At 35.4% G+C, this 25,386-nt stretch overlaps 3 protein-coding genes across 3 annotated transcripts in view; 1 reads left to right on the forward strand and 2 right to left on the reverse strand.

Moving 5' to 3' along the window:
- The first annotated feature begins 4,068 nt into the window (after positions 1-4,068).
- LOC126694874 (uncharacterized) lies at positions 4,069-5,091 on the forward strand. The gene has a single exon (XM_050391398.1). The coding sequence runs from the start codon at positions 4,069-4,071 to the stop codon at positions 5,089-5,091; it is 1,023 nt and encodes a 340-aa protein (XP_050247355.1).
- A 5,395-nt stretch (positions 5,092-10,486) lies between these two features.
- Positions 10,487-25,386, reverse strand: part of LOC126712381 (ATP sulfurylase 2) — a 77,926-nt gene continuing 63,026 nt past the window's right edge. Inside the window, exons 2-5 of the mRNA XM_050411689.1 lie at positions 13,234-13,638; positions 12,617-12,877; positions 11,468-11,554; positions 10,487-10,882 (exon numbers count right to left, since the gene is read on the reverse strand). Of these exons, the coding sequence (XP_050267646.1) occupies positions 10,745-10,882; positions 11,468-11,554; positions 12,617-12,877; positions 13,234-13,362 (615 nt within the window). The 5' untranslated portion in view covers positions 13,363-13,638 and the 3' untranslated portion in view covers positions 10,487-10,744. The remainder of the gene's footprint in view (positions 10,883-11,467; positions 11,555-12,616; positions 12,878-13,233; positions 13,639-25,386) is intronic.
- Positions 14,895-15,281, reverse strand: LOC126694882 (uncharacterized). Its single transcript, XM_050391410.1, has one exon. It carries the CDS (start codon positions 15,279-15,281, stop codon positions 14,895-14,897), a length of 387 nt encoding a protein of 128 aa, XP_050247367.1.

Consider the following 25,386-nt stretch of genomic DNA (forward strand, 5'->3'; position numbering starts at 1 on the left):
ACTCACCCACGCTCACTGTATCCCCACCCCCTGAAGAAAAAACCCCTAGCCCTACTAGCAACGTTGTCACTAGAGGGAACTCACCTTCCTCCTCAAACAAGGAGGGTAACCACTATGCTACGGTATGGAGAGGAGGAAACCCTGCTCTAAGCCCTACCGAGAACAGACTAAATTTTTCCTCATCTCTCCACTATTTCATACTTAATACACAAAACTCTCACTTTTGTGAAGTCTAGGAGAATATCAGTAGGCAGTCAATTTGATTAGAGAATCTCACTTTTCTAGCAGCACTGCAGCGGGCAATAAAAGTTTCTTTTGGATACCATTGATTTGGATTTGGATTTGAGAGGGCCCAAATCCAAATTCTTTGTTTGGATAACTTAAAATCAGAGGAATTTGGATTTGGCCCAGATCCATCATGGATTTCAGGGGTCCAAATTTGTTAATTTCAAATCCTCTCACGGACCATGGAATTTTAAATCCCTCACTACACACTCTTCACTATTCTCACATTTCTCCACCTCTCTCTTCCTCGGCGCCACAAGCTCTTCTTCTTTCTTTATTTCTCACAGCAACACAGGTTCATCACTCTAACTTTTCTCTTCTTCGTTGACCTCTCTATTTCTCTATTTCTACTAAATCTGAATCCATATAGGCTCTAGGATGTGGGTTTCATTTGATTTGATTTTTTTTTTTTTTTTGTGGGTTTGCTTGGGTTTCATTTAATTGTTTGTGGGTTTTGTTAGGGTTTTGTTCATTTGTTTGTGCGTTTTGTTTCATAGTATTTTCGATGACTTGTTTTGGGTTTGTCTTTATTTTCTATTTCTATTTTCTTTTTGTGGGTTTGTAATGCAAATTATTTGTTTGATGAAATGCTTCTATGAACTATCTGTGAGTTGTGAAGTAATAACTAATAAGTAATTGAAGAAGGTAAACAAAAATGAACGTACTTAAGCAGGGGAGCAATATCTAGTGACATTCTGTATAATAACTTCATCTTCTGCCTTGAAGAAGGTGAACAAAAATGAATTTGGTGAAGGTGTGTAGCACACTGCTTGGTACTTTGCCCTTCCAGTTTGCCAGGCTCTGAGAAGTGAAGTCATAACTATGCACATAGATAACATATAGAATATAGATGGAGGGTTTTAAATCCCATAGGAAGTGAAGTCATTCCTTCTTATGTTCCACTGGAAGTTCCATGACAATCTGTCATATTCATACATGAAATGAGATGACTTACTCTTTCATCACACATTTTAACAAAGATTTAGTTTGTTCTCTGTTGTATTCTAAAAAATTAGAAAGAAAAAAAGTTAATGGAACATTACGTTATATGGTTGATCAATTACACAATTAGTGTACCATTTTGTAAATGGATAGTAAATGTATTGGTGGACAACAATTCTCTCAAGTGTGGTGCTCCAAAGGTTTTGCCAAACTGGCTTCTTTGCCTTATTTTTATTTTTATTTTTATTTTTTTAGGGTGGTATTTAATTACTATATAATTTTAGGCATTGTTTATTTGGTTTTGTAAAGGTGGGTCTTATAGCTTGTTTTACTTAAGGTAGTATTATGCAAAAACAGTTTCACAATTGTAAGAAAAGCATCCCATTATCCCAATAGATCTGAATGGTATGCGTTCTAATCGAAAATCAATGTAACAATAAAGTCTTGAAGATATAACTTTTTGGTGAGTTCCCCTGAATATTTGAGAGGCCCGGCTACTTCAAATTAGCTAGAAAATTTGCAGCTTTCTTCTTTCGATCTTTCTATTATGGGTGGTTCTCGCTGTTTTTGTATTGAATCCAAATTTTTTCAATTGGTGGTAGAGGAAGGGGGACGGTATTTTTCTTTAAGGATTTTTTAACGGAGTAGGTACTTCATGGGTAAGAATGCGGCACAATGGCTGATGAAGAGTACAGAACAAATTGCCGTTGGGATTAGTCCGAAGTATTTTTATACATTTAGGGAAGGTGATGTAGCCTACACCCTCCAACGGAGCTCTAACTCTTTTGGCTTGTTCCTACTTTTGTCTGAACTTAAAGTTGGTGGGTCTAGCAGGTCCATTATTATTCCAGAAGGCAGAGCAAAGAATGGGTGGAGGGTTTTTGGGTTAGAATTAAGGAAGATGTTGGAACCTGAAAACTATGTGAATGGTGGTTCTGGTCATTCGAAATTTGTAGCTCAGCTTCATCAGGATAAATCAAGGGTTCAACCATTTAAAACTTTTGCTTATACGGTGCATGAGAATCAAATGTAGGTCAGGGGCAGAAATCAGCCAAATCTGTTAAGCGCCCATGATAAAGGGAAATTGCAATTAGGGGATAATAAAGGGGAGAAGCAGAACCCAGTAATTGAACAGAGGAGGTTGAGTGAAACGTCGGTGTGCATACCAGGTCCGATGACTCTAGGAGGAAGAGATGTGGGTTCTTGGCACATTAATGTGGAATTTAATTTGGGAGAGACAAATCCGGTAGGAAATAGAAGGAGTTTTCCGTTGAAATTCAAATCAATTTTGAATGAATCTATTTATGGAAAAAACGTGAACAGAGGAATTCTTATTGGACAGGAGAAGGCTTGACCGTAGAGGTGAATGGGGAAGGAAAAAGGCGTGTTGCATGGAATTCTAATAAAGGTCGACTAAAGAGTTTTAAATGAGACACAAGGAGTCAGAGGGAGCACGTGGTAGGTCCTCCTAGTGGGTCACGAATTCTAAAAAATTCTGTGATGGGCTTAGAACAATTTAGGTGTGCTGTAGGGATTTCTAATAAAGGTGGATTGAGGAATTCTAAATGGGTCACAAGGAGTCAGAGGAAGCACGTGGTGGGTCCTTCTAGTGGGTCACGGGGTCAAAGATTGAGTCCCACATTGGCCTAAACTGTTTGGGCTCTAATCAGTCTAATGAAGTTTGCTTCTCGGGCCCAAGTATTTATGAAATGCACAAGCCCTCTTCTATGACTAGCCCAACATTCCTGGCCCACTCGGTGACACCATTGATATCTCCTTCAGACAAGCCCAAGTCATTGATGTCCACTATCAAGGTGTCTAGGTGACAGGTAGAGCCTCTGTTGCTTGTTAGTCGCAGTTGGTCTAATGGAATCAGCTTGGATAGTCTCACGGTGGTTGCGATAGAGGCTGGGCTCAACTCCAATGGTTTCGTGGTGAAGCCAATGGAGGATATTAATAGCTATCTTGATAGGAAAAGCTCCGACAGCACCATAGTGGATGGGTTGGAGGTTGGGACCAGCTCCGACGATCTTATGGTGGCTCCGATGGAGATTAATCGCATTTTCTCTACTGGGTTTAACTCTAATGGTCACGCAGTGGCTCAGATGGAATTAAATGTTAGCTCCCCTGATGGGTTCAACTCTGATGACTTCACAATGGTTCCGAGAAGGGTATTTTCTTGGCAGATATCCTTTAGAGACTATCGGTTGCAAATTTTGTGGATTTTGGTGTCAATAGTGTGGATAAAGTTGGGAGTGAGTGTAGTGTGCTATTGATTCAAGGGGCAGACAACAAGGGCACCAGGCCGTTAGATATGGGTAAGATTGGCCAGCCTAATTTAGCGTTGATGGAACCAAAGTAAGATTGTGGCCTATCTGTTTTGGGTGTCTCGACGGTGGAGGAAGTGGCTTTCCCAGAAGTGGTTTTGGGTGAGGAGGAGAGTTTGGCAGATTGTAATCCGTTGTTTACTATTATCCCTTTGGGGCTAGCCTTGTCAATAGAAGTGCACAATGATTATGAGGTGTTAGATATTGGTGGTACGCTGGATGTCTCTAAACGGGTGAAGAACAAAATCCCAGGTTTTAGTAAAGTGATTGGGCTTTCTGTGAATCGTCATGAAAATTTGTGTATTGCTTATCTTCAAATGCTAGAAAGGGAGATGGAGGTTATTAACCAGCAGCGGAAGAAAGCAGCTACTAACCACAAAGTAGCATCCTCCACGAGTAAAGGGAAAAGAGAGTTGGGGAATTTAATCTCAACGGTTAACTATGATGGGAGATAGTGTGTTGGAAGTACGGTAGAGACAGTTGTGGGGCCATAAAAGTCTTTATGAAGTTGAAAATGGTTTCATGGAATGTTAGAGGTTTGAATGACTCCCAGAAACGTTTGGTAGTGAGAAACTTGTTACGTGAGTGGCAGTGTGATGTTGTATGCCTTCAAGAAACAAAGCTTGCCGGGATAGATAGACAGCTGGTTTGCAGCATATGGGGTTGTTTGTATGTGGATTGGGTGGCTCTAGATGCTGATCAAATGGCTGGTGGGGTCTTGATTATGTGGGATAAGAGGGTTTTAGAAAAGTTGGAGGTTTTGGTGGGCTCGCTTTCGGAGTCGGTTCAATGGAAAGGTGTGGAGGACGGTTTTATTTGGGCATGTTCAGGGGTGTATGGCCCGAACGATAACAATTTGAGGGGTGATTTATGGGATGAGTTGGTTGGTATTCAGCAGTATTGGAATGTTCCTTGGTGTTGTTTTGGGGATTTTAATATTGTTCGTTTTTCTAGTGAACGGAGGGGTGGGTCTAGGCTTACTCCAGCTATGGAAAAAATTTCTAAATTTATTGAAGATTTAAACTTGATAGATTTGCCGTTGGAGGGAGGGAGTTTTACATGGTCTAGTGGTACTGACCAGCCATCCATGTCTAGGATTGATAGGGCTCCGGTGTCACAGGACTGGGAGCAACACTTTTTGGATATGATCCAACAGATTCTACCACGACCTGTTTCAGATCATTTCCCAATTCTTTTGGAGGCAGGGGGTGTGGCGAGGGGGAAAAGTCTCTTTCGGTTTGAGAATATGTGGTTGAAAACGAACGGGTTTGTTGATAGAGTAGATTCATGGTGGAATCGCCATTCTTTTTCGGGTACTCCTAGTTATGTGTTTACTAAAAAATTGAAAGAAGACATTATTCAGTGGAATCGCCAAGAGTTTGGCAATGTTGGATGCAGGAAGAAAGAATTATTGGGGGCTCTAGAGTTACTAGATGCTAAGGAAGGGGTTCTTGGACTCACTAAGACGGAGAGAAATAAGAAGATTGAAGTGAGATCGCAAGTAGAGCATCTTCTTTTTGTAGAGGAGATTTCTTAGAGACAAAAATCAAGGATGCTATGCATTAAGGAGGGAGATAATAATACTAAGTTCTTCCACAAGATGGTCAATTCTCATATAAGGTATAACCATTTGAGTTTCTTAGAAGTGGATGGGGTGATTTATGAGGAAGAAGCAGAAGTGGCTGCTCAAGTAGTTCAATTTTATAAAACTCTATATCAGGAGTCTGAGAAGTGGAGACCTTTTGTGGAAGGACTGGAGTTTGATCAAATAGGGGAGTTGGAGAGGGGCTGGTTGGAGAGGAGATTTGAGAAGGACGAGATTCTATCAGTGGTCAAAGATATGGAAGGGGATAAAGCTGCAGGTTTAGATGACTTTTCTATGGCATTTTTCCATCATTGCTGGAAAGTAGTAGAAAGAGATGTTTTAGCAGTCTTTGAAGAGTTCTATCAACACTGTAATTTTGAGAAATCTCTTAATGCTACCTTTATAGCTTTGATTCCTAAGAAGAATGATGCCTTCAACATTCGTGATTTCAGACCTATCAGTTTGGTGGGGAGTTTATATAAAATCTTGGCCAAGGTTTTGTCAAATAGATTGAAAGTGGTGTTAGATCAATTGATATCTGAATCTTAGAATGGTTTCGTGGGAGGTAGGCAAATCCTTGATTCAGTTCTCATTGCCAATGAGTGTCTTGATAGCAAAATGAAGAGTAAGATTCTGGGGGTGATTTGTAAGTTAGATATTGAGAAAGCTTATGACAATGTGAATTGGGAGACACTTCTGAAGTTGTTGAAGAAAATGGGTTTTGGGGAGAAATGCGATAGCTGGATTCAAACCTGTATCTCTAAAGTGTAGTTTTCTGTGTTGGTCAATGGGTCCCCAGCTGACTTCTTCGGTAGCTTTAGAGGTTTGAGACAAGGGGATCCATTGTCTCTCTTATTATTTTTAGTTATGATGGAGGTGTTTAGTAGGATGGTGAAGAGAATGGAGGGGGCAGGTTTATTTAGTGGCTTTAGGGCGGATGGTAGGACGGGTAGAGGGGAATGTGTTTCACATCTACCATTTGTGAATGATATTATCTTGTTTTGTGATGCAAAGGTGGAGCAAGTCCTACATGTTCGACTGCTGCTACTTTGTTTTCAGGTTGTGACTGGTCTGAAGGTTAACGTAGCTAAAAGTGAAATGGATCCTATAGGGGAGGTAAATAATGTGCATGCTTTCGTAGAGATATTGGGTTGTAGGGTTGGGGCCTTGCCAATGACTTATCTTGGTATGCCGTTGGGGGTGTCCCATAAGTCCCCCTCTATTTGGAACCCTATTTTGGAAAAAATTAAATAGAAGCTAGTAGGGTGGAAGAAATTGTATTTATTGCAAGGTGGTAGGCAGACATTACTTTAAAGCACGCTATCTAGCCTCCCCACTTATTTTTAATCTCTATTCACCATTCCTACATATGTGGCAAACAAAATTGAGAAGCTGCAAAGGGACTTCCTGTGAGGAGACCCTAAGACACATTTAGTGGGTTAGGACAAGGTGTGTATGCCTATTGCTAAAGGAGGTTTAGGTATTAGGAAATTGACGACTTTCAATAAAGCATTACTAGGAAAGTGGCTTTGGCGTTTTGGGATCGAGGAGAATAGGTTTTGGAGGAGGGTGGTAGTTTTGAAATTTGGGGAAGAATTGGGGGGGGGGGGGTAGACCTCTAAGTTGGGAAGGAGTGGCCATGGTTGTGGTTTATGGAGAAGTATCCAGATGGGCTGGGGAGTTTTTAACAAAAAGGTCCAGTATAAGGTTGGAGTGGGGGATAGAGTGAAATTATGGAAAGACAGGTGGTGTGGAGATCTTCCTCTCAATTTGGCTTTTCCAGTCTTGTACAATTTTGCTGCAAACAGAGAGGCTTCTGTATAGTCATCTTGATATGTCAAGGGGCAGGGGATAGGAGAACTTGGGATGTTCGTTTCAATCGAGGTCCTAATGATTGGGAGGCAGATGTGGTGGACGAGTTCCTACAACTTTTGGCATCCAATTTACCTTCAGGGATTGATGATGATTGTTTGAAATGGAAGTTGACAAAAAACAGAGATGTTACTATTCGTTCATATTATCATAAGTTACATGGTTCTTCTTCTGTTGTTTTTCCATGGAAAGGCATTTGGAAGGTTAAGGCACCCCGACGTGTTTCTTTTTTTGTTTGGACAGCTGCATGGGATAGGATCCTCACGGGAGATAAATTGCGGCTTAGGGGCTTTGACTTTGTTGACTGTGCATTATGTGTCATTGCTGTAGTAAGACAGTAAATCATTTGTTGTTACATTGTGGAAAGGCTTATCGGCTATGGTGCTTTGTCTTTAGGAGTTTTGGGATTTCATGGGTTCCCTCATGTACGGTGTTAGATTTTCTATTCAGTTGGTGGAATTGGTTGGGGAAGCATTCTTCCTACATTTGGAACTTAGTTTCGTTGTGTTTGATGTGGTATATTTGGAGGGAACACAATCGGCGGACGTTTGAGGATTTGGATAGATCCGAGGACCAAATGCTTGCTCTTTTTTTGGTTCCCTTTTTGATTGGGCTAAGGCTTGGGGACTCACATCTAGCGACTCTCTTCCTCTTTTCCTTAGCTCTCTTTCTTTGTAATTTATGTTTTTTTTTTTTCAATATATTTTTTGCTTTTCCATCTTTTTTGTACTTTTGATATGCTGATGCTTATTTGCATCTAGCAGTTTTCTTGAATATACTTTTTCTTACCTATCAAAAAAAAAAAAAAAAAAATATATATATATATATATATTTATATAAAGCCTTGAAGTGCTTTCATTGTAGAATGTCCCAATATAGTCTTCACACTTGCTATTAAGTTATTTATGAGCATGGCTTATGTATAGTGATAGGCCAAAAACGTATTGACCCATTGTGATAAATTAACCAATAAATTTAGTCAAGTGAAATTAATTAAATTCAATTACATGCAATGAGCGTGGTAGCACAAACAAATTATCAATTAAACTAAATGCAACGAAAATTAAATTGACATGGTAATTTGTTTACGAATGGGGAAAACCAACACGGTAAAAACCCCACCGGGTGATTTTAAGGTCACTACTCCCAAGAATCCACTATTATCACAACAAGCGGTTACAAGTAAAGGAATCTCAGTATTTTATACCAACCTACATTTGAACCTTTATCCCAATACCTAATTGGACTTGTTCTGTAGTGACAATCTCTTCTTGTAATGCATGACTCCCAGTATGTGACTAACCAATTGTGCAGATCCCAGTACGCGACTTCAATCACCAACTAGAGAAGGTTGTTGGCTGCAAAGTTCTTTAGTTCATTCAGACGATGAAGATCAAGAAAATACTTGGTTACAAAACCCTACGGTGCACAAATATAGTAATTTCTTCACAAGAAAGATGAACTAGGGAAAACTTTGTCTCCGGTCACAATTTGCTTGAATAAACTTTGCTCAATATTTGTGCAACTTGTGTCCACTTCAACGGCCCTTAAAATAATCATTTTATATGTATAGGATTGTGAGAAAAGAAAGCCCAAACACATAATCACGGATTAGAGTTAAAACTTTGAAATTCTATTTTTCATAAACCTCGACAGATACTCTATCTGTCGAGCTGCTGTCGAGCCACAGGGCTGGAACAGCTCTTCAAGCTCGATAGATGGCTAACTGTCGAGTTTTAATGACAGGCACTTTACAGACTTGAATCTTGGATAGACTTTCATGGTTTCAACACTTGATCTTGAAACACAGTTTCTTAAAGTATTAAACACATCCTAAATCTACTTAAATACAAGTAAAGTACGTTTTGTCAAAAGATTAACTAATTACATAAAATAGTGACATATGTTCCTAACAAGTGAATCACATATGTCATAACATATAGGATTGTAGTCAAACATGAATCATATATGCTTATGTGCTTGAATTTGTTGGGATTAAGTTTTTTTTTTTCTTTTTTTGAGAAAGTGTTGGGATTAAGTTTATAGTTTAGAATCCTTAATACAAAATTTTCAAATCCACAGTACTAGAACCTTACAAGAGTTATCTAATTGTTTCATCTTGACATGATTTCTTGGTGTTAAAATTAGATACATTTGACTAATACCTCTGTCAAATTCCTGTTTCCTTTGATTTCTTAATAATATTTGGGTTATTGATTTTTTTATTTACTATTAAATTCAATGAAAAGGTAGAAAATGTAAATTGGAGGCTCAAGTTTTCTGTTCCTCCCCATAACCTTGGTGTACCATCTTTTTTCTTCAAAAATTACCAATGCACTAAGTAAGTCAGTGAAACTATAAGCCCATGGGGACATTTATACTAATGCATTCACTACACTAATTTGCTTAAACTATGCAAAATAATCTGCTAATTTTTTTTAGAAAAATGCAAAAGCAGGTGCTTATGAAAACAAAGTTATTGACAATTGGGAGGACATTGAGATCTTGTGTGAGAGGGATAGAACTATTGGCATTGGTGTAGAACATATGAACGAAGTAGTTAAAGTTATGGCTGAGGAATGAGAAAATGAGGTGAATTCTCCCATTGCACAACAATCTCGTCAACATTCTGTATCAACAAGTTCTACTTCTAAGCCTCACCAAAGAAAAGAATAGGAAAGATCAACTCTTTGAAATTGTTGCAGATATTGGTTCAAAGAGTACTTCACAACAAAGAAAAATCAAGAGCAACCATAACCTTCTGGTGAAGAGACACATGTCGTGGTTTCAAAAGTGTCTGGACTCACATGGTTTGAAATATTCAAAATAGTTGAGAAGTTAATGTATGGAGGTGCAGAAGATTTTAAGTTTTTTAAAAGTCTTTCAAATGATAATGATAAAAAAGATTGGATACGTTTTTTACTTAGTCCCCATTAATTTGTTCTTTTGGGAGTTGTGTAAAAGACACATATTTTGGGTTTTTAATCTGTCTCTCTTGATATATAACTTTTTAGTTGTTAATAACTTTAGAATAATTTTTTAGTTTGATATTTTGAATTTTGTGGAAAAAAAAAAAAAAAAAAAAAAAACCCATTCATTTAGGTGTCCTTTCTAGTTAATATAAAACATTTTAGTTGTTAATAGTTGGCAAGATATTTTTTTAGTTGGCTACGACTAAAAATATTTAGTCATCATCTTGTCAATTGGACTATCAATATTACCTCATGTATTTTAAAATTAAAATGCAAAAGGATTAAGAAAATGATAATTAAAAAATATATTTTATTGATTTTAAATCTAAATCCAAATCCAAATCCAAATTTAGGTATCCAAACAATGAAATTTCAAAACCCTTCATTGTTTAAAATGACCCAAACAAAGAATTTTAAAATCAAGGGTTTTCAAATCAAGGCATTTTAAATCAATGGATTTTAAATCCAAATCCAAATCCAAATGTTGCCATCCAAACACAACCTAAAGGAATTAAATATATTACATGCATATCAACCATGCCCTACTTAGAAAATGAAGCCCAACACCAATAGTCAAAGAGGAGTTTACAAGCACACTTAGCACAGATCATTCTCAATCGGGCATCTTATGGGTGCTACTACGAAATAGTGCTCCATAGTCTCTACTATTACATCCTCCCGCAACTTGCCGTTTATCCCCAAAAGATGAAGAAATAACGAAAGGAAGAGAAATTAACCTGTCCAAAACTCTGGTATAGATCTTAACTAGTCAACACGACTTGCTGCTGCAACGCCTCTTCAGCTTGCAATCTCTCATAATATTTGACGAGGACATTCCATCCCGCAGGGCACATAAAACCATCAGGGGGGTTCTCACCAGTCCTTGCATAAGTTCGCATCTGAAACAACACAATAAATCCACTAAATAAGATAAATATAACATGAGTTTCCCAATAGCCATAAAAGCATATCTTACACAACCTTCACGAACATATCCTAGGAATGCTACGAGGAAAAATTGAAGAGAACCTAGGACAAAAATGATTTTAAGGTTTTGCCTTCTAAATTTTCCTTCCTATGTCAAAGATGCACTAATGATGACATAGACTGAATTTTTTCAATTAGATTTTTCATAATAGATGATAACCACAGAAGAGTTTTGTTAGAATAATCAGATAAATGATAAATCACCAGTTACCATAAGTCTCTGAAATCTATATCCTTGTTATACCAAAGCATTAACATTGTCACCCCAACCACAAAATGTGCCAAATTGTAGATTTATTATGCTAAAGATGCAGGTAGCTCAGTTTCTGATTGACAGCCCAATATAATTTACCCAGGTAAGTACACAGAACATCTAAGTTTTACAAAGAAGTTAAGGTTTAACTATTTAAATCACACCGCTATTCTAAAATCTCCTTCCAGATCGATGGAGCTTGAGGTGTTTCACTGGGAACCAGAAAATGAGATATAGCTCCTACCTTGGTTCCGGAGATGAAGAGGAAATCTTTAGCACGTGAAGGTTCAAAAAATGCCATCTTCTTTTCCAAGGTGTCGTAGGCTGCCACCTGCAGTTTATAAGGAAGAAAGTACATTATGAGGGAGAACACAACAGAGCTCATTCACCTCCCATATAACATAACAGACCCAGAAAAGGCAATTACACCTATGGTTATGTAGAGCTACAAGTACTTGAGTAATTTATGCAGAGTTATGACATAATCAGGCACATCAAATTGATAGAAAAATATGCAGGGCTCTCTCATCAGCAAAGTGTAATTGTCTGGAAGTAATCTGCATGCTCTGTGTTGTGATGGAATGAATCATAATGTGTGGGTCTCAGAAGGTTTAAGTACTTTAAACCCCCTTTTGACCATACCAATCAGTGACAGCAGAGTCTATTTGCCATCAGCTTTTTTGTTTTGCTTTGAAGTTTATTTGCATTTATTCAGCTTTTTAAAACCTCACATTTTCTAGGTACAACCATACTTTAACCAACTTTCAGTGGGAGGGAAAAAATTCAGCAAAAATCCAAATAAGTTGGTGCCAATATTCAGCTTCAGATATTTTTAAACCTGTGATGGTATGTACTGCATTTGTATCTTTTGATAAGTAAAAACATTCAATTAAAGAGAATACCAAAAGAAGGAAAGAATGGAAGTGGTAGAGATTGAAAGCCACACAAAAACATCTTTAGGAACTCCTTTGAGCTCGCTGGTAGGAAGCCCCATGCTCTCCAACTTTTTGTGGTATATACAAAGATGGACCATTTCCATAAGTTCCCAATTTAGTTTGAAAAGATATTTATTAAAGATAACAGCACAATATGCAGTTGTTAACAGTACACCACATTCGTTCTCATCACTCAAGGAAATCAAGCAAAAAATACTCATTAAAATTTGATAACTACTAAGAAAAAACTGACTAGGGACCAAGGAAAAAAATTAATTAAGACTATCAAGATTACTTTATATCACAATCAACCCTGAACAGAAAGCAGAGTTTTGATGTAACGAAGGCATAGAATTGCAAATAAATGATAATAAAGACAATGCAAAAGGTGAAGAGATAGAAATAAGCAATAGAGCTTTCAACATTGCAGCGTAAAAGCAAAGCATAACGTGACTTACCCTGAATGGCAAAATATTTAGCTTCTCCAGGCCAAGAGCCATGCTTAAGACTATTTTCCCATGATCAGGGTCATATAAATCCCTCTTCTCAGTCGGGTGACCCATACCTGCAGGGTCACGACCAACAACGTAAAAATTGGCTCCTGCATTTATCCTTGCTTTGGCATGCCACTGCACTTCAGTTGGACCAGCATAATGCATAGGTGATGGAAATATGGCTACAATAGTAGTCTCAGGGTCAAGAATTCCGTCTTCTAGGACCTGAGAAGAAACAAAACTGTGAGCAAAATTGTACATTTTGGAGACTTAAAAATGAATTGATTAAATTTGATGTGTGGAGTACTTGGACACAAAATTTGGATATGCAATGATCACTTTTCAATTTTCATCACTGAAACAATGATAAAATTTCTAAAAAAAGGGAGCATTTTCTGAAATTATCAAATGATTTCATTTAGTTCTAATGAGTTTATTTACTGAAAAGCTATGGCCCATGCAACAGCAATTAGACTTATTACAGAATTACGGAAACAAGCAGAATGGTATCACTTTATTAGCAGTGTAACTGCCAAACTTGATATTATTCAATGTTATACAAGAAGAGCCATGCAGATAACCTTGCTATGTTGCTCCATCCGAACATCCAAGGGCACATCATCTGCCTTTGTGAAACCTCCCAAAGGATGCAGTAATAGAATCGGATTCTTGTATCCCATTTCCAAAAGTCGCTTGCGTGTGTCATTCATTAACAAAGCATGCCCATTATGCACAGGGTTACTTAATTGGAAAGCAAAAACTGCATCAGCCTGACGCCTATCAAATTCCTTCCGGAGTTGTTGAGGTGAGAGCCTGTAGTGATCAAGCCCATCATTATATTTGATAGGATTCAACACTTCCAAATCTCCACCAACCAACCAATTTCCAGCTGGAGTAATAACCTCCTCGACATATGGCAATCCTGGAGTAGTTGTACCCCAAGTTCTAGCTATTCTTTCTTCTTTGTTATGCTTGATATTTCAATACTGCAAAAGAATTGTTATTAGAAAAGCTTAGGATGACAGTCAATAAACTGAGCTACGTACTCATTTATAGCTCCAGTTATTTACTCAAGTACAAAGCAACAATACTAAATTACAAAGAAAAATTCAGAAGTACCAACTAAAACCCAAGATTTGTTCAGTCAAACCCAATATGATCCTTATTCACATGAGCAAGAATCATGGGGATAGAGAGAGAGGGAGAGAGCTGGGAAATTGATAACATGTTAAATTCTTTCTTTTGTCCTGGAAACCCCAGCCAAACTCCGTAAATGTCATATCCCAGCCCAATATGAGTTAGTTTCTGTAGAACACACCAGGTAGAACCCATGGACAAGTAAGAGTGACCATCGGCATCTTCATTCTCGTTGATAAATTACTAGTTATACCAAAATTTTAAGCTGTTAAAAATGATGAATTTAATCACTTAACCATTATTCTAACACTCATGACCAAGATCACGCACACAATTATGAAAGAACAAAGGTTCATTTTAAAACATGAAAAATACTCTACAGCATCATATTAATTTTGGGGTTTTCTCCGTATACTCATTCTTTCAAGATTTAAATGTAGTTATAAATCCACTATGCTCAGCCAACTCAAATGCATCAGACTTCAGCCAAGTCTAACTATACGTCCTTATGAAACTTCAGCTAGATAATAACATATTAACATCTCTCATACGTATATATGTCCCTAGACAGAAACATTAAACAAAATTAAAACAACAACAACAAAACAAACAATTCAAATTTTATAATAAAAAATAAAAGACCCCCTTTGACTTACATTGTCAAAATTCTCCTCATTTTCTATTGCAGTAGCTAACAATCTTCTCTTGAAATCCCAAACAAATATGTACAACGTCACAAACATGCTCTCTCCTTAATTCACATATATTTTAACAAATAACAAAGACTATTCCTTCAGTTAATACCGGAATCAAAGACAGAAACAACAATTAAATTATTCAAATATACATATAATATATTCTCCGAATCGAAACTCGAAAACGACTAACCTCCGAAGAATACCGACCAAATCTCCAGTAGGACCAACCAACCCCACATTTGGAGACGACCCAATTCGAGTTTTGGTATCATCATCAATAGCCAAAACAATTGGAAGCGACATGTTGACCAAAGAACCACTTTCCGTTCTCAAGCAATTGAAATGCAGACTCTGCAAATACTCAATCTCTCTCATGAACCCTCTCAAAAGGCTGGCCCACCCTCGTTTTACACAGCGCTAACATTCACCCAACGAAGTCCATGAGCAAGACTTAAAATATCCTCAATAATATGGCCTAACCGAGACTGGTTTACTCCAGTGGAAGAGATGGATTTCATGACATTGACGTTATCCCCTTCATTAACCAGTTCTGAAAAACTTGCATCAATTGCAAACTCCAACACTTTTCTACAGGCTAAAATTTCAGCCTCTTCACTATCTCCCACCGGTGGGCCTTTAGCCAAGATAGCTGCCACCACCTCTCCCTTCTCATTACGAATCATTGCACCAACTCCGGAACTATTCAAGTCCGAAAAAATTGCAGCATCAAAGTTCAACTTGAAAACTGATGCAGGAGGAGGATGCCATACATTTACATTTACACTCGTATTCATCACTGGAATTAGCAGCTAATCTTGGGCTTGATGAAATTCTTCCAAATACTCCCTTGTATCACAATATTCCTCTGGTTCCAAATAAACCACGCTTGAACTAAAAATAATTCAAACTCAGTTGTAGACAATCTGCTCAGCAAGTCCTCAAAGAACTGAATCACATCTTCTAGGCCTTGAATGCATTTCTGTAACCTGATAGAGCTACCAGCCCAGACATCCTACGCTACACCACATTCCCATAAAACATGGAGCCCAGACTCAGGAGCCTTTTTACAGAGTTCACAAATACCACCCTCAATGATAATAAAAAAAAGATCAGCGCTAGGCTTGGGCTTAAAGCTTATTATGATGCGGTCCAAAGAATTCAAATTTAGGTCTATTCTAAGCAAAAATTTATTAGAAGGTAGCCCAAATAAGTTAACCCAGCTGAGTCAACCATGAGGATGGTCACTTCATCGCTTTCATGGGGCTAATGCTGTAATGCACTCTAACTCTAATGCAGTTCTTTATGAGAAAATTAGGCTTCAATTAAAAAAATAGTTGGGCTCTTAAATAAAAATAAATGATCAAACTTAAACCTTATTGAGTTTGAGATACGGTCCAAAAGATTCAAATCTGGCCTTATTTCTTATTCCAATAAGAAGGTATTTCAAATATGGCCTAATATAAAAAAAAATAAAAAAAAAATAAAAAAAATACCAATAGAGTTTAGCCTAGGTCCAATGCACTAGAGCACCGGATAAAAGTCTTTGTCTATAATACAATACAAACACGTGTCTAACTCAATTTTACATTCTTGAGAGAATTTTTTATAACGGTTGATATTTGTTTATTGTAAACAAGTTTATCTGTAAGACATCATAGATTATGAAAAATGACTATTGAAAATGGAACTTTACCATTGTAATCATAATCTAGTTTAACATTTGTTTATCAAGAAAATAGTTTAACATTTAGATTATAAAATTTTGTTAAATATTTATGAATTACACCATTAGCTTCTAAGGACCAAAAAATCAACACCTTGCTAACTCATTTATAGAGTGGTTATTGGTGTTCTTACTATTTTAGTTTATACTACAAATATGGAATGAGCATTTCCAGTCATATATATTGTCAAAACTAGGTTTTCTAACAAAATAGAAAATGGTTTAACAAAAGCTTTGACTTAGTGAATTAAAAAGAATATTACTACGAAATTTAATTTAGTACAAAATCAATCATAAATAATTTTTGGAATTCAATTTTTTTTTTGATATATTATAGATGAGCAAATTGAAATATATTAAAAATGGTAATTTTGTGTCTTTTGATTTATATATTTCTAATATTGAAAATGGGCCAATTTGATCTTTTATGTATTTATTTATTTTGACTTTCATTTTATTGTTTTTATTCTTGATAGATCAAAAAAGAAAATTATTCATGTTTTGATCCCCTAAAGATAAAATTGTGGTTCTGTTTATGAGAATACGAGAAGTGAATGGTCATCTCTTATCCTTGTTTGGATGTCTAAAGATTAAGATGGAAAGGTGAAAGAATGATAAGAGGACATCATATAAATTGGTAATTATAAAATAAGATCCTCTCTCATTGAATTCTTCAATTCGCTCCAATTTTTATTTGGATGTAAGATGCTTGACATTTAAAAATCAAATTTAAACTATATGTCCCACATATGACTAAAAATGGGAGAGAATTGGAGGAAATCATTTTTTGGCAATTACCTCTTATTTGTTCAATTCAAAGAAATGGATATATAAACTAAAATTTATTTTAAAAAATGTTCAATAATTTTCTTTTCTTGATTATGGTATAGAAAGATTGTAAGAGTTTGCGTCAAAAAAGAAAAGAAAAGCCAATAATACGACTGTGTCCCAAACTTAAACAAAAATTTGGCTACTTTTAAAAGACTATGGTTTCGATACGTTTAGCCATGTAGGCAAGATTTAAGAGACATTTGGGAAAGTTGCCCTAGAAAAGAATAGCTTGAAAATTGAGTTGCATGACAAAGAGAAAGGAATAATTGTTTTTGTTTTTTTTTTTTTTTTTAAAGAGAATTTCAACCTATGACGTCCACTCGTGATAATAGCTCTTTATCATCAGACCAAGACACCAGTCATTTTTTTGGTGTTAGCGGGAATTGAACCCTAGATCTTTTATTCAACCATCATAAGACTTTACCAGTTGAACTAACTGGAACCCACAAACGAAGTTTTTTCTTTTTAACTTGAGAGTTGAGGCTAAGAATTTACTTTAAAAAGTGTACTATTTAATAACCAATAACAAATCTTAACCTACCTGCAATATTAATCCCAAAAGCTGACTGTATGTATGTGCATTATGTTACACCAAAGAAATACAAAATTAAATTTGCATTTTCCTTTAAAGAAAAAAATCTTTAAAAATGAAAATTAAATGTCAAATATATGTTGTCACAGTAGTGAGTTTTTTTTTTTTTTTTTTGGTGATTCAATGATAAATCATTTAAAAGCTCAATAGTAAAACTACTATTGCTTATTTAGATCCCCAATTTTAAACTTACAGCTAAATTTCTTTTACTCTACTTAACTAAGTGCGAAACAAAAGTAAATGAAACACAATAAATCAGAACTACTCTAGTGCATAAATATAAGCAATAAATGTAAAGTACAAAGAGTAAGGGAAGAGAGATGCAAACACTAACATCGAGACATGTTATGGAAGAGGAAACCGAAGTATTCAGCGAAAAACCTCTCTGCAGCCCTCCAAGCCAAAATGATCCACTAGTGAATAAATTTGGAGTACAAAGATATTAAAAAGACATTCCAAGCCTAATCTACCCAACGTACTTAAACCCTCCAAGTTCCAGTTCCAAATAGACTTCATCGAATCTTATCTTCACTAGTTATCTAGATCCCACAATTAGCTCCAAATTGTATCCGCCAATCAATGGCCTCTTCCAATGCCACCCACACGCACCAAAACTTATCTCAACACTCAGATTGGGTAAGGTAAGTGTTTGGACTAAGAACCACTCAACAATTTGTAATTGGAGAGGTAGAAGTAGAGAAAAACTAAGAGAAATTGTGTAAATGATTGCTAGGGTTTTCTCTCTAAAAGTCTCCTTAAAATTTTGTGGGTAATGTGGGCTTATATAGTGTAGGTATAGAAATGAGGAAAGCACATTTTAAAATTATCCAGACAGAGAGCTTCGCAGGTCACTCACGGGTTGGCCAAGTCGTGAAGTGACTCGTGAAATATAGCCTGGTAAAAAACTATTCAGATTCCAGCATATGCTTCTCATGTGGCCTTTTGCAGGTTGTCCACTCGCGAGCCAATCGTGAGCAAGTTGCGAACTTCACTGTCTTTACAATTCTTCACCAAATTCTCACACTTAACCCTTACATTAAATTTCACAAACATACAGGGAAATGATTGAACAAAATACAATCAAATTTAACACAAAATTAAAGCTGACAAAGCATAGTTGAAAATCACAACTTTACATCATTAAATCCATATTCCATGCAATCACTTATGTTATAATACTCTTATGTGATAAATTCAGAGAAAAAAATAGGGACTACTGCCTCCGATATATTTGAGTACTGTTGCCATTTGATTGTAAAAAGAAAAGAAAATTGTCAGTTTTCCAGATAATGTACTTAAGAAAATATAAGTGACATTTTGCTGGAAATCAAAGTCAATTTACAAACTTATTGCTTACCAATCAGACAAAAAATAAAAGATTATAATTGAACTTACTAAGATTCATTTAATTGTTGAAAAGTATAATTTTGTATAGATTTAACATGAGAGCATAGCAAGCTAAAAGAAGAAAAAAACTGTATCAAACCATGAGACTTTGAGAATTGACGTCATAAAGAATCATAGGATACTGTATACAAATATGTTAAGTTATGGTTTTTCACATAACATTTATGTTGGCTTTATTCCATAACAAAATGTGTTGTAATTGTATTAATTTATTTTCTTGTATTTTATGGCATTTATTGTAATAGGTTTAGTATTAAGTAGGTGAAGATTGCTTAAGACAATGAAGTTCGTGAATTGCTCGCAACTGACTCGCAAAAGGTTACATGAGAAGCCCATGCTGGAAGCTGAAGAGTCAAGTGTCAGACTATATTTCGTGAGTCACTTCGTGACTTGGCTAACTTGCGAGTGATCCGCAAAATTCTCTGCTTGGATGATTTTGAGTATGACTCTTATTCCCTTCACCTATACTATATATACTCTCATTACCCACAAAATTGTAAAGAGGCTATTTAGAAGAAAATCCTAGAAAGGTTTCTACAACACACCCACCTTATTAGAGAGAGCTACACATCCGCAAGAGAGAAATCTGTGTAGTTCCTTCTCCTCCCCTCTCCCATTGTTATATCTTGAGAGAAGATTTGTACCCAAACACAACCTACACATATTCAAAGTACAGAGAGTGTTTTGGGGCTTGGGAAGCATTAGGTATGCCAAAATAAGCCAGTGAGACTTGGTGAATGCAATTGGGCGGTATTGCGGGACCTGGACAACTAGTGAAGACAAGACTTTGAGAAGTCCGTTGGTAGCTAGAACTTGGAGGGGCTCAAGTACTTTGGGTAGATTAAACTTAGAGGGTCTTTTGGTATCCTTGTACTCCAACTTATTTACTAATGGATCATTTCAACTTAGAGGGTCACAGAGAGGTTTTTCACCAAGTTTTTCGATTTCCTCTTTGATAACACATCATCGTGTTATCTTGTGTTTGCATATCTCTTTCCTTACTCCTTATGCTTTATATTCAATTGTTGATTATGTATACTTATGCACTAGGAAGTAGTCCTAGTTAATTGCGCCTTGATTACTCTTGTTCCACACTTAGTTGAGTAGATTAAAAGTAATTAAACTGTAGTTTTAAAATTAGGGTTCTAAATAAGCAATAGTGTTTTACACTATTTAAGAGCTTTCAAAATAGACAATCCTTGTTGGACTAATATATGAATATCCTTATGTCGTTTTAGATGGTCATTTTCTTTCCCAAATGAATCAAAAATATGGGGAAATTCTGTTAGGTACACCCCTTGTTTAGCATAACTAATTGTGTAGCACTCTGCTAATTAGAGTAATTGAATGAGTTTTAGTGTTTAAAATCATCTTCAATGAAGTTAAATTATAAGTAGAGGTGTTCAAAAGCCGATCTAGACCAAGTCACTGAGCCAAAGCTAATAGAATTGCTAGAAGGGGATGCTAGTGACAAACAAGACAGTAGTAGATAGCATCGCTAGAATTCCAATATTGACCAGTACAAGTGTATAGTTGTCGGCAAAAGATTTTAGTTTCAGACAAAGACTACACTAATGGTGAAGGACTCCCAATGGTCTAGTTGAATCAACATATTAACAACCTAGATTTTTTGCTTTTTCAATCAAATCAACATAGATTTGCTTCTCATTTGCTCCTCAAACTTTGAAGGTGAGTGACTCTCAAGTCAACTCTCCTTGTATCGGTTGGAAGGTGGGTTTTGATATTTAGAAATTTAGATATAAAGTTTTGGGTTTGATTTTGGTTGATAAGTTATTTAGGTAATTGATTTTTTTCCTTGGAAGTTCCAGATCTCTCTCTCTCTCTCTCTCCTGTGACGGTAGCAATTGATGGAAGCCAATACTATGTTGCCAGAAAACCAATCCGATAGTGCGATGGGAGTTCACATTTTTAGGAAAGCAATGTCAGTGATGCAGCCTAAAAATCCCTTTCAAAACTAGCCACACCAACCAATTAACACCCCTAGTTATAACCTAATTATTGCTTATCAAAAGGTAGTATCTCTTTGTTGGATTATTTAGACCTATGAGTATCTCCTTGTTGGATTATTTAGACCTATGGACACTCAAATTGTTCAACCTAATTAATTAACCAAGTTGATACTTAAGTTTATTATTCATATCTAGGTTAAACTCATACAATCATATCACTTAATACGGAAACGTGAGGAAGACAAGTGATATGATGATCTAGGAAAACTAATAAAACTATCTAGTTTCAAGGTAAAAAACTTGGGGTGGATTTAACCTAAACTATCATCTAGGCAACAAATTCATACATGGAATGGAAGTTTTACAATTAGATTTTTCCCTAAATCTAAAACTACCTCTTGTAGTACTTACTCACGTGACCACACGCAACTCTGAATCTACAAACTCTTTTATTTGAATTTGTCACACACAAACACCCATGTTTGTAACTTTGAGATCCCACTCAAAGTTTTAGATAATCAGCAGTTGTTGATCTTGTATGCAGCAACTTATCTCCACCAATTCTTGTATACGGATCTTCTTTCCAGTAGATGTTTGTTGAGTTAGAAGGTTACAAAACCTCACAAATCTTACAAGAGTAACTCACAAAACTTCCAAGAACTCCTGAAACATAATTTAGGGTTTTCCTTTTATACCTAGTAGTGTTAGACACAAACCCTAAATGTTTCGCGGGCTTTAGGTCTGATTTAAATTCTGCAGAATTTGATTCTTGATTGGTTGAGCCTGTCTCTCGATCGGTTGAGCCTTGCAAATTCTGAATTCTTCTTTATACAGTTTGATTGTTCTTGAATCTTCACTTGAACTAATATGAGCAATGTCTAACATTGTTTTAAGATTTAAAAATCTTAAACTAGATATGGTTTAGTTCTCGGTTTGCCAACTTACATAAAATTAGAACCTAAACATTTATTTCTAAATATTTAGAACCTAACATTCTTGTATCCCGTTGCAGGCAGCTATGAGTTTTGTTGTTGATTTGTATCTTTTCGTTTAGAACTACATCGATTATGGTTGAACTATCATTAAAAAAAAAAATTAAGGCGAATATTACATTCATTTAGAATGCAAATTGGGGCTTAAATACAAGTTGTGTAGTTTTTTAAATAAAAAATCACTTTCATGTCATTTGATATTGGCCACATTATTACTTCATTTGCCTCGTACACAAACAAATTAACAAAATTAGATAGAAATGAACACTAAAGCTCAAATTTTAAACTCTATGACTAAAATTACGCAATTGAAACATCAATAGAATTGAAAAAGCTTAACGTAAAATTCCACAAGTTATTTTGGCCTAAAACTTTCGTAGAAACATCAATTGCTCAAAGTGCATCAAGTTTCAATTTCACTAAATATCTGTGTCCCTAAATATTAGTCCAGACCCATTAGATTTTTCAGTCTTTTGGAATACCCCAACAAAAGTGTAACCACAATATATATATATAGCCAAAACTTAAAGAAAATCCAATTTGATTTTAATTGAATTTTCAATTTTGCGTCACGTGTCCCATTTAATTTTTAATTTTGTGCCAAGTGAATTATTGAATGTATAAATTGAAGAGTCCAAATCCGATTAAATTCTAAATTGGATTTCAATTGGAGTCCAATTTTTCGTCACATGTTCATTTAAGTTTTAATTTTTGTGGCAAATAAATTATTGGGTGCAAAAACCAAAAAATCTAAAACGAATAAAAAAAAATGTAAGTTAATACCATGTATAATTTAAACTTCTTTTAAAAAAAATGTATAATTTGAATCGTATAATTGTGATTGTTTTTAATTATACTCGTGCATATACACAGGCTACACACTATTTTACATAATATAAACACAATTACTAAAAAAAAAAGCCTTTTAAATCTTCTACATAATTCCAAAATGCCAAAATGGATCAAAATAATAAGTTATAGGAAATGTAATTCTTGTGTAAGGCATACTTGAGGACCAAAAAAATAGAAAGAGAAAATGACAAAAGAGGTTCGTGGTTGAAGCGTGGGTCTAGAAGAGTACACGAGTTTTTCTTCTCAAAAAGTCAATCATAGTTTACTATTATTTATTTTGTAGAGAATCCTCAATAATACGATGTGTTCCAAACTAAAACAAAATTCGAAGCCGAATAATTCGCCTTCTTTAAAAAGACGTACGTTTTGATAAGTGCAAACACAATGGATGAAACCTCAGGGAAAGACCCACTTAAAAAAAGAAGTGCACCTGCTTGAAAATTGACTTACCAGATTGAAAATGACTACTGCCTTTTCTTTTAACAACCAATACAAATTCTTAACCTACCTGCTCTATAAGCAGAATTAAAGAACATTGTGTTACAGTCTCTCTTCTTTTTTTTTTTTTTTTTTTTTTCATTAGACCAAGACATCAATCGGCTTTCGGTGTAGGCAGAGGTTGAACTCCAAATCTCTTATTCAACCATCAGAGACTTTATCAGTTGAACTAATTGGAACCTACCATTATGTTACATTTATTAAAAAAAATCAAAACAAAACAAAAAAAAAAAAAAAAAATTAAACATCACATATTGTGAGAAAATACCAACGACAATTTACTTAAACACAGATAATTAGTGAACTGCAAAGAACTTAACACTTCAACTAGTATTTTTGTGTGTTTTTAACTATTAAATTATCTCTAACAAAAATCACACAAAGTTTTAACTATTGGAAAGAGTAATATTGTATATGAGATCTTTTATAAAGTTTAAAAAGAATAGAAAGTTGAATCAGAACATAAAGTATGCCGTAAACAAATGGACAATCCTTGCTGTACTAATATGAACACTCCTAAGTTTATTGGGACTTTGGATTGGTCTAGTGGTAAGTTTGCTTTCTCGAATGATTCAAACAATACGGTTTGGTACGCCCCGTATTATTCGGATTTCTCTAATGTTGTCCATTCTTTGTGGTGACCCGCCAAAGGTCTCTATAAATCAAATGCCCTCTGCTCTTTCTTTCTCACCACCAACACCAAAACACACAAAAACAACAGAGAGATATCACAGAAACCAGTTCATTTCCTTGCTCAGAGTCAGAGACAGTCACCGAGATTATGGACGGCAACCACTCCGGCAATCTTCCCGAAAGGTTAGCTCAAACAACAAAGCTCTTTAATTTAGTTTTGGTTTTACATTTTTCAGTTTGGTCATGGATTCTAGTAGAGTTCTGTTCAAGGCCACAGTTTTATTACTATGTTTTTTTTTCATGAGTTTCATTTAATGGTTCACTAAATAAAGATTTTGATTATACGTGTGTTCAATTAATGTTCATTAAACTCTACTCATTGATAGAGGTGACTTCTTCATTGTTTAGTTCAAAAGCAGTGTAACTTCCACATTTACATGAAGTCTCTGGTGCACAAGCTAGAATCCATCTTCTCCATTATGTATGTGTGTGTATTTCATGGCTTTGATTCAGATTTCAGTGTGTCAAACTGCCTAATGCAACTACAATTCTTTTTTTTTTTCTTGGATGAATTAAGGCAACTACTACAATTCATGATGCATGATATTTTGATGTAAATAAACTGCCCTTATTTACATTTCCCTTCATATCATTATCTTCTTGGTTCTTTTGATTCTATTCTCCCCTGTTTTTATTGTCTCCATGCTCATTAATTTCTCTCTCTGTGGAATTTTGTCATTGGCTGCCAATAAAGTTGAAGATTGGAATTGTAAAATTGGAAATATTTGGATCTTATAAGGGTAAGATCCAAAGAGCTCACCTATAGATATTGAGCAATCTTTTTGAGTCAAGCCAGAGTATTAGAAATGGTTTTGTTTTCTTTTTTTATTGAGATGTAATTAATTTTCTGAACTTTTTATATCCTCCATCCGAAAAATACTAGATTTTATCCCAGGATTTACTCCTACTAACTTATAATTTTTTTTTTTAATTTCAAATTAGTAAAGAAGAGAAGTATATATATATTTGTTTAATTTTCATGCGCATCTTCTTTAATAGTGCTCTTTTATATATATATATATATATATATAATTTGATAGTTACGAAAATATATGAAAAACGATTTGAAATTTTAGTGGGTCTAAATGTAGTAACTTTTAATTAAAAAGTTATTTGTTCATTTTAAAAATTAGTTAAAAATGGTTACTTAAAAAAACAATAAGAGTTTAAAAAGTTGTACATTAGTAAATAAACTAAAAAGTTAGAAAGGAAAAAGTTTTTGTCAAATAGACATTAACTTTAGTTCGTAAAAACATCTTTTGTAGTACTATTTTTTTTTTTTGGCTGAATGACTGAGTTGTATTATACAACAAAATCACAGGGACAGGGGTCCAGACCATT

Source organism: Quercus robur, chromosome 2 (assembly GCF_932294415.1).
Source record: "Quercus robur chromosome 2, dhQueRobu3.1, whole genome shotgun sequence".
Taxonomy (NCBI): domain Eukaryota; kingdom Viridiplantae; phylum Streptophyta; class Magnoliopsida; order Fagales; family Fagaceae; genus Quercus; species Quercus robur.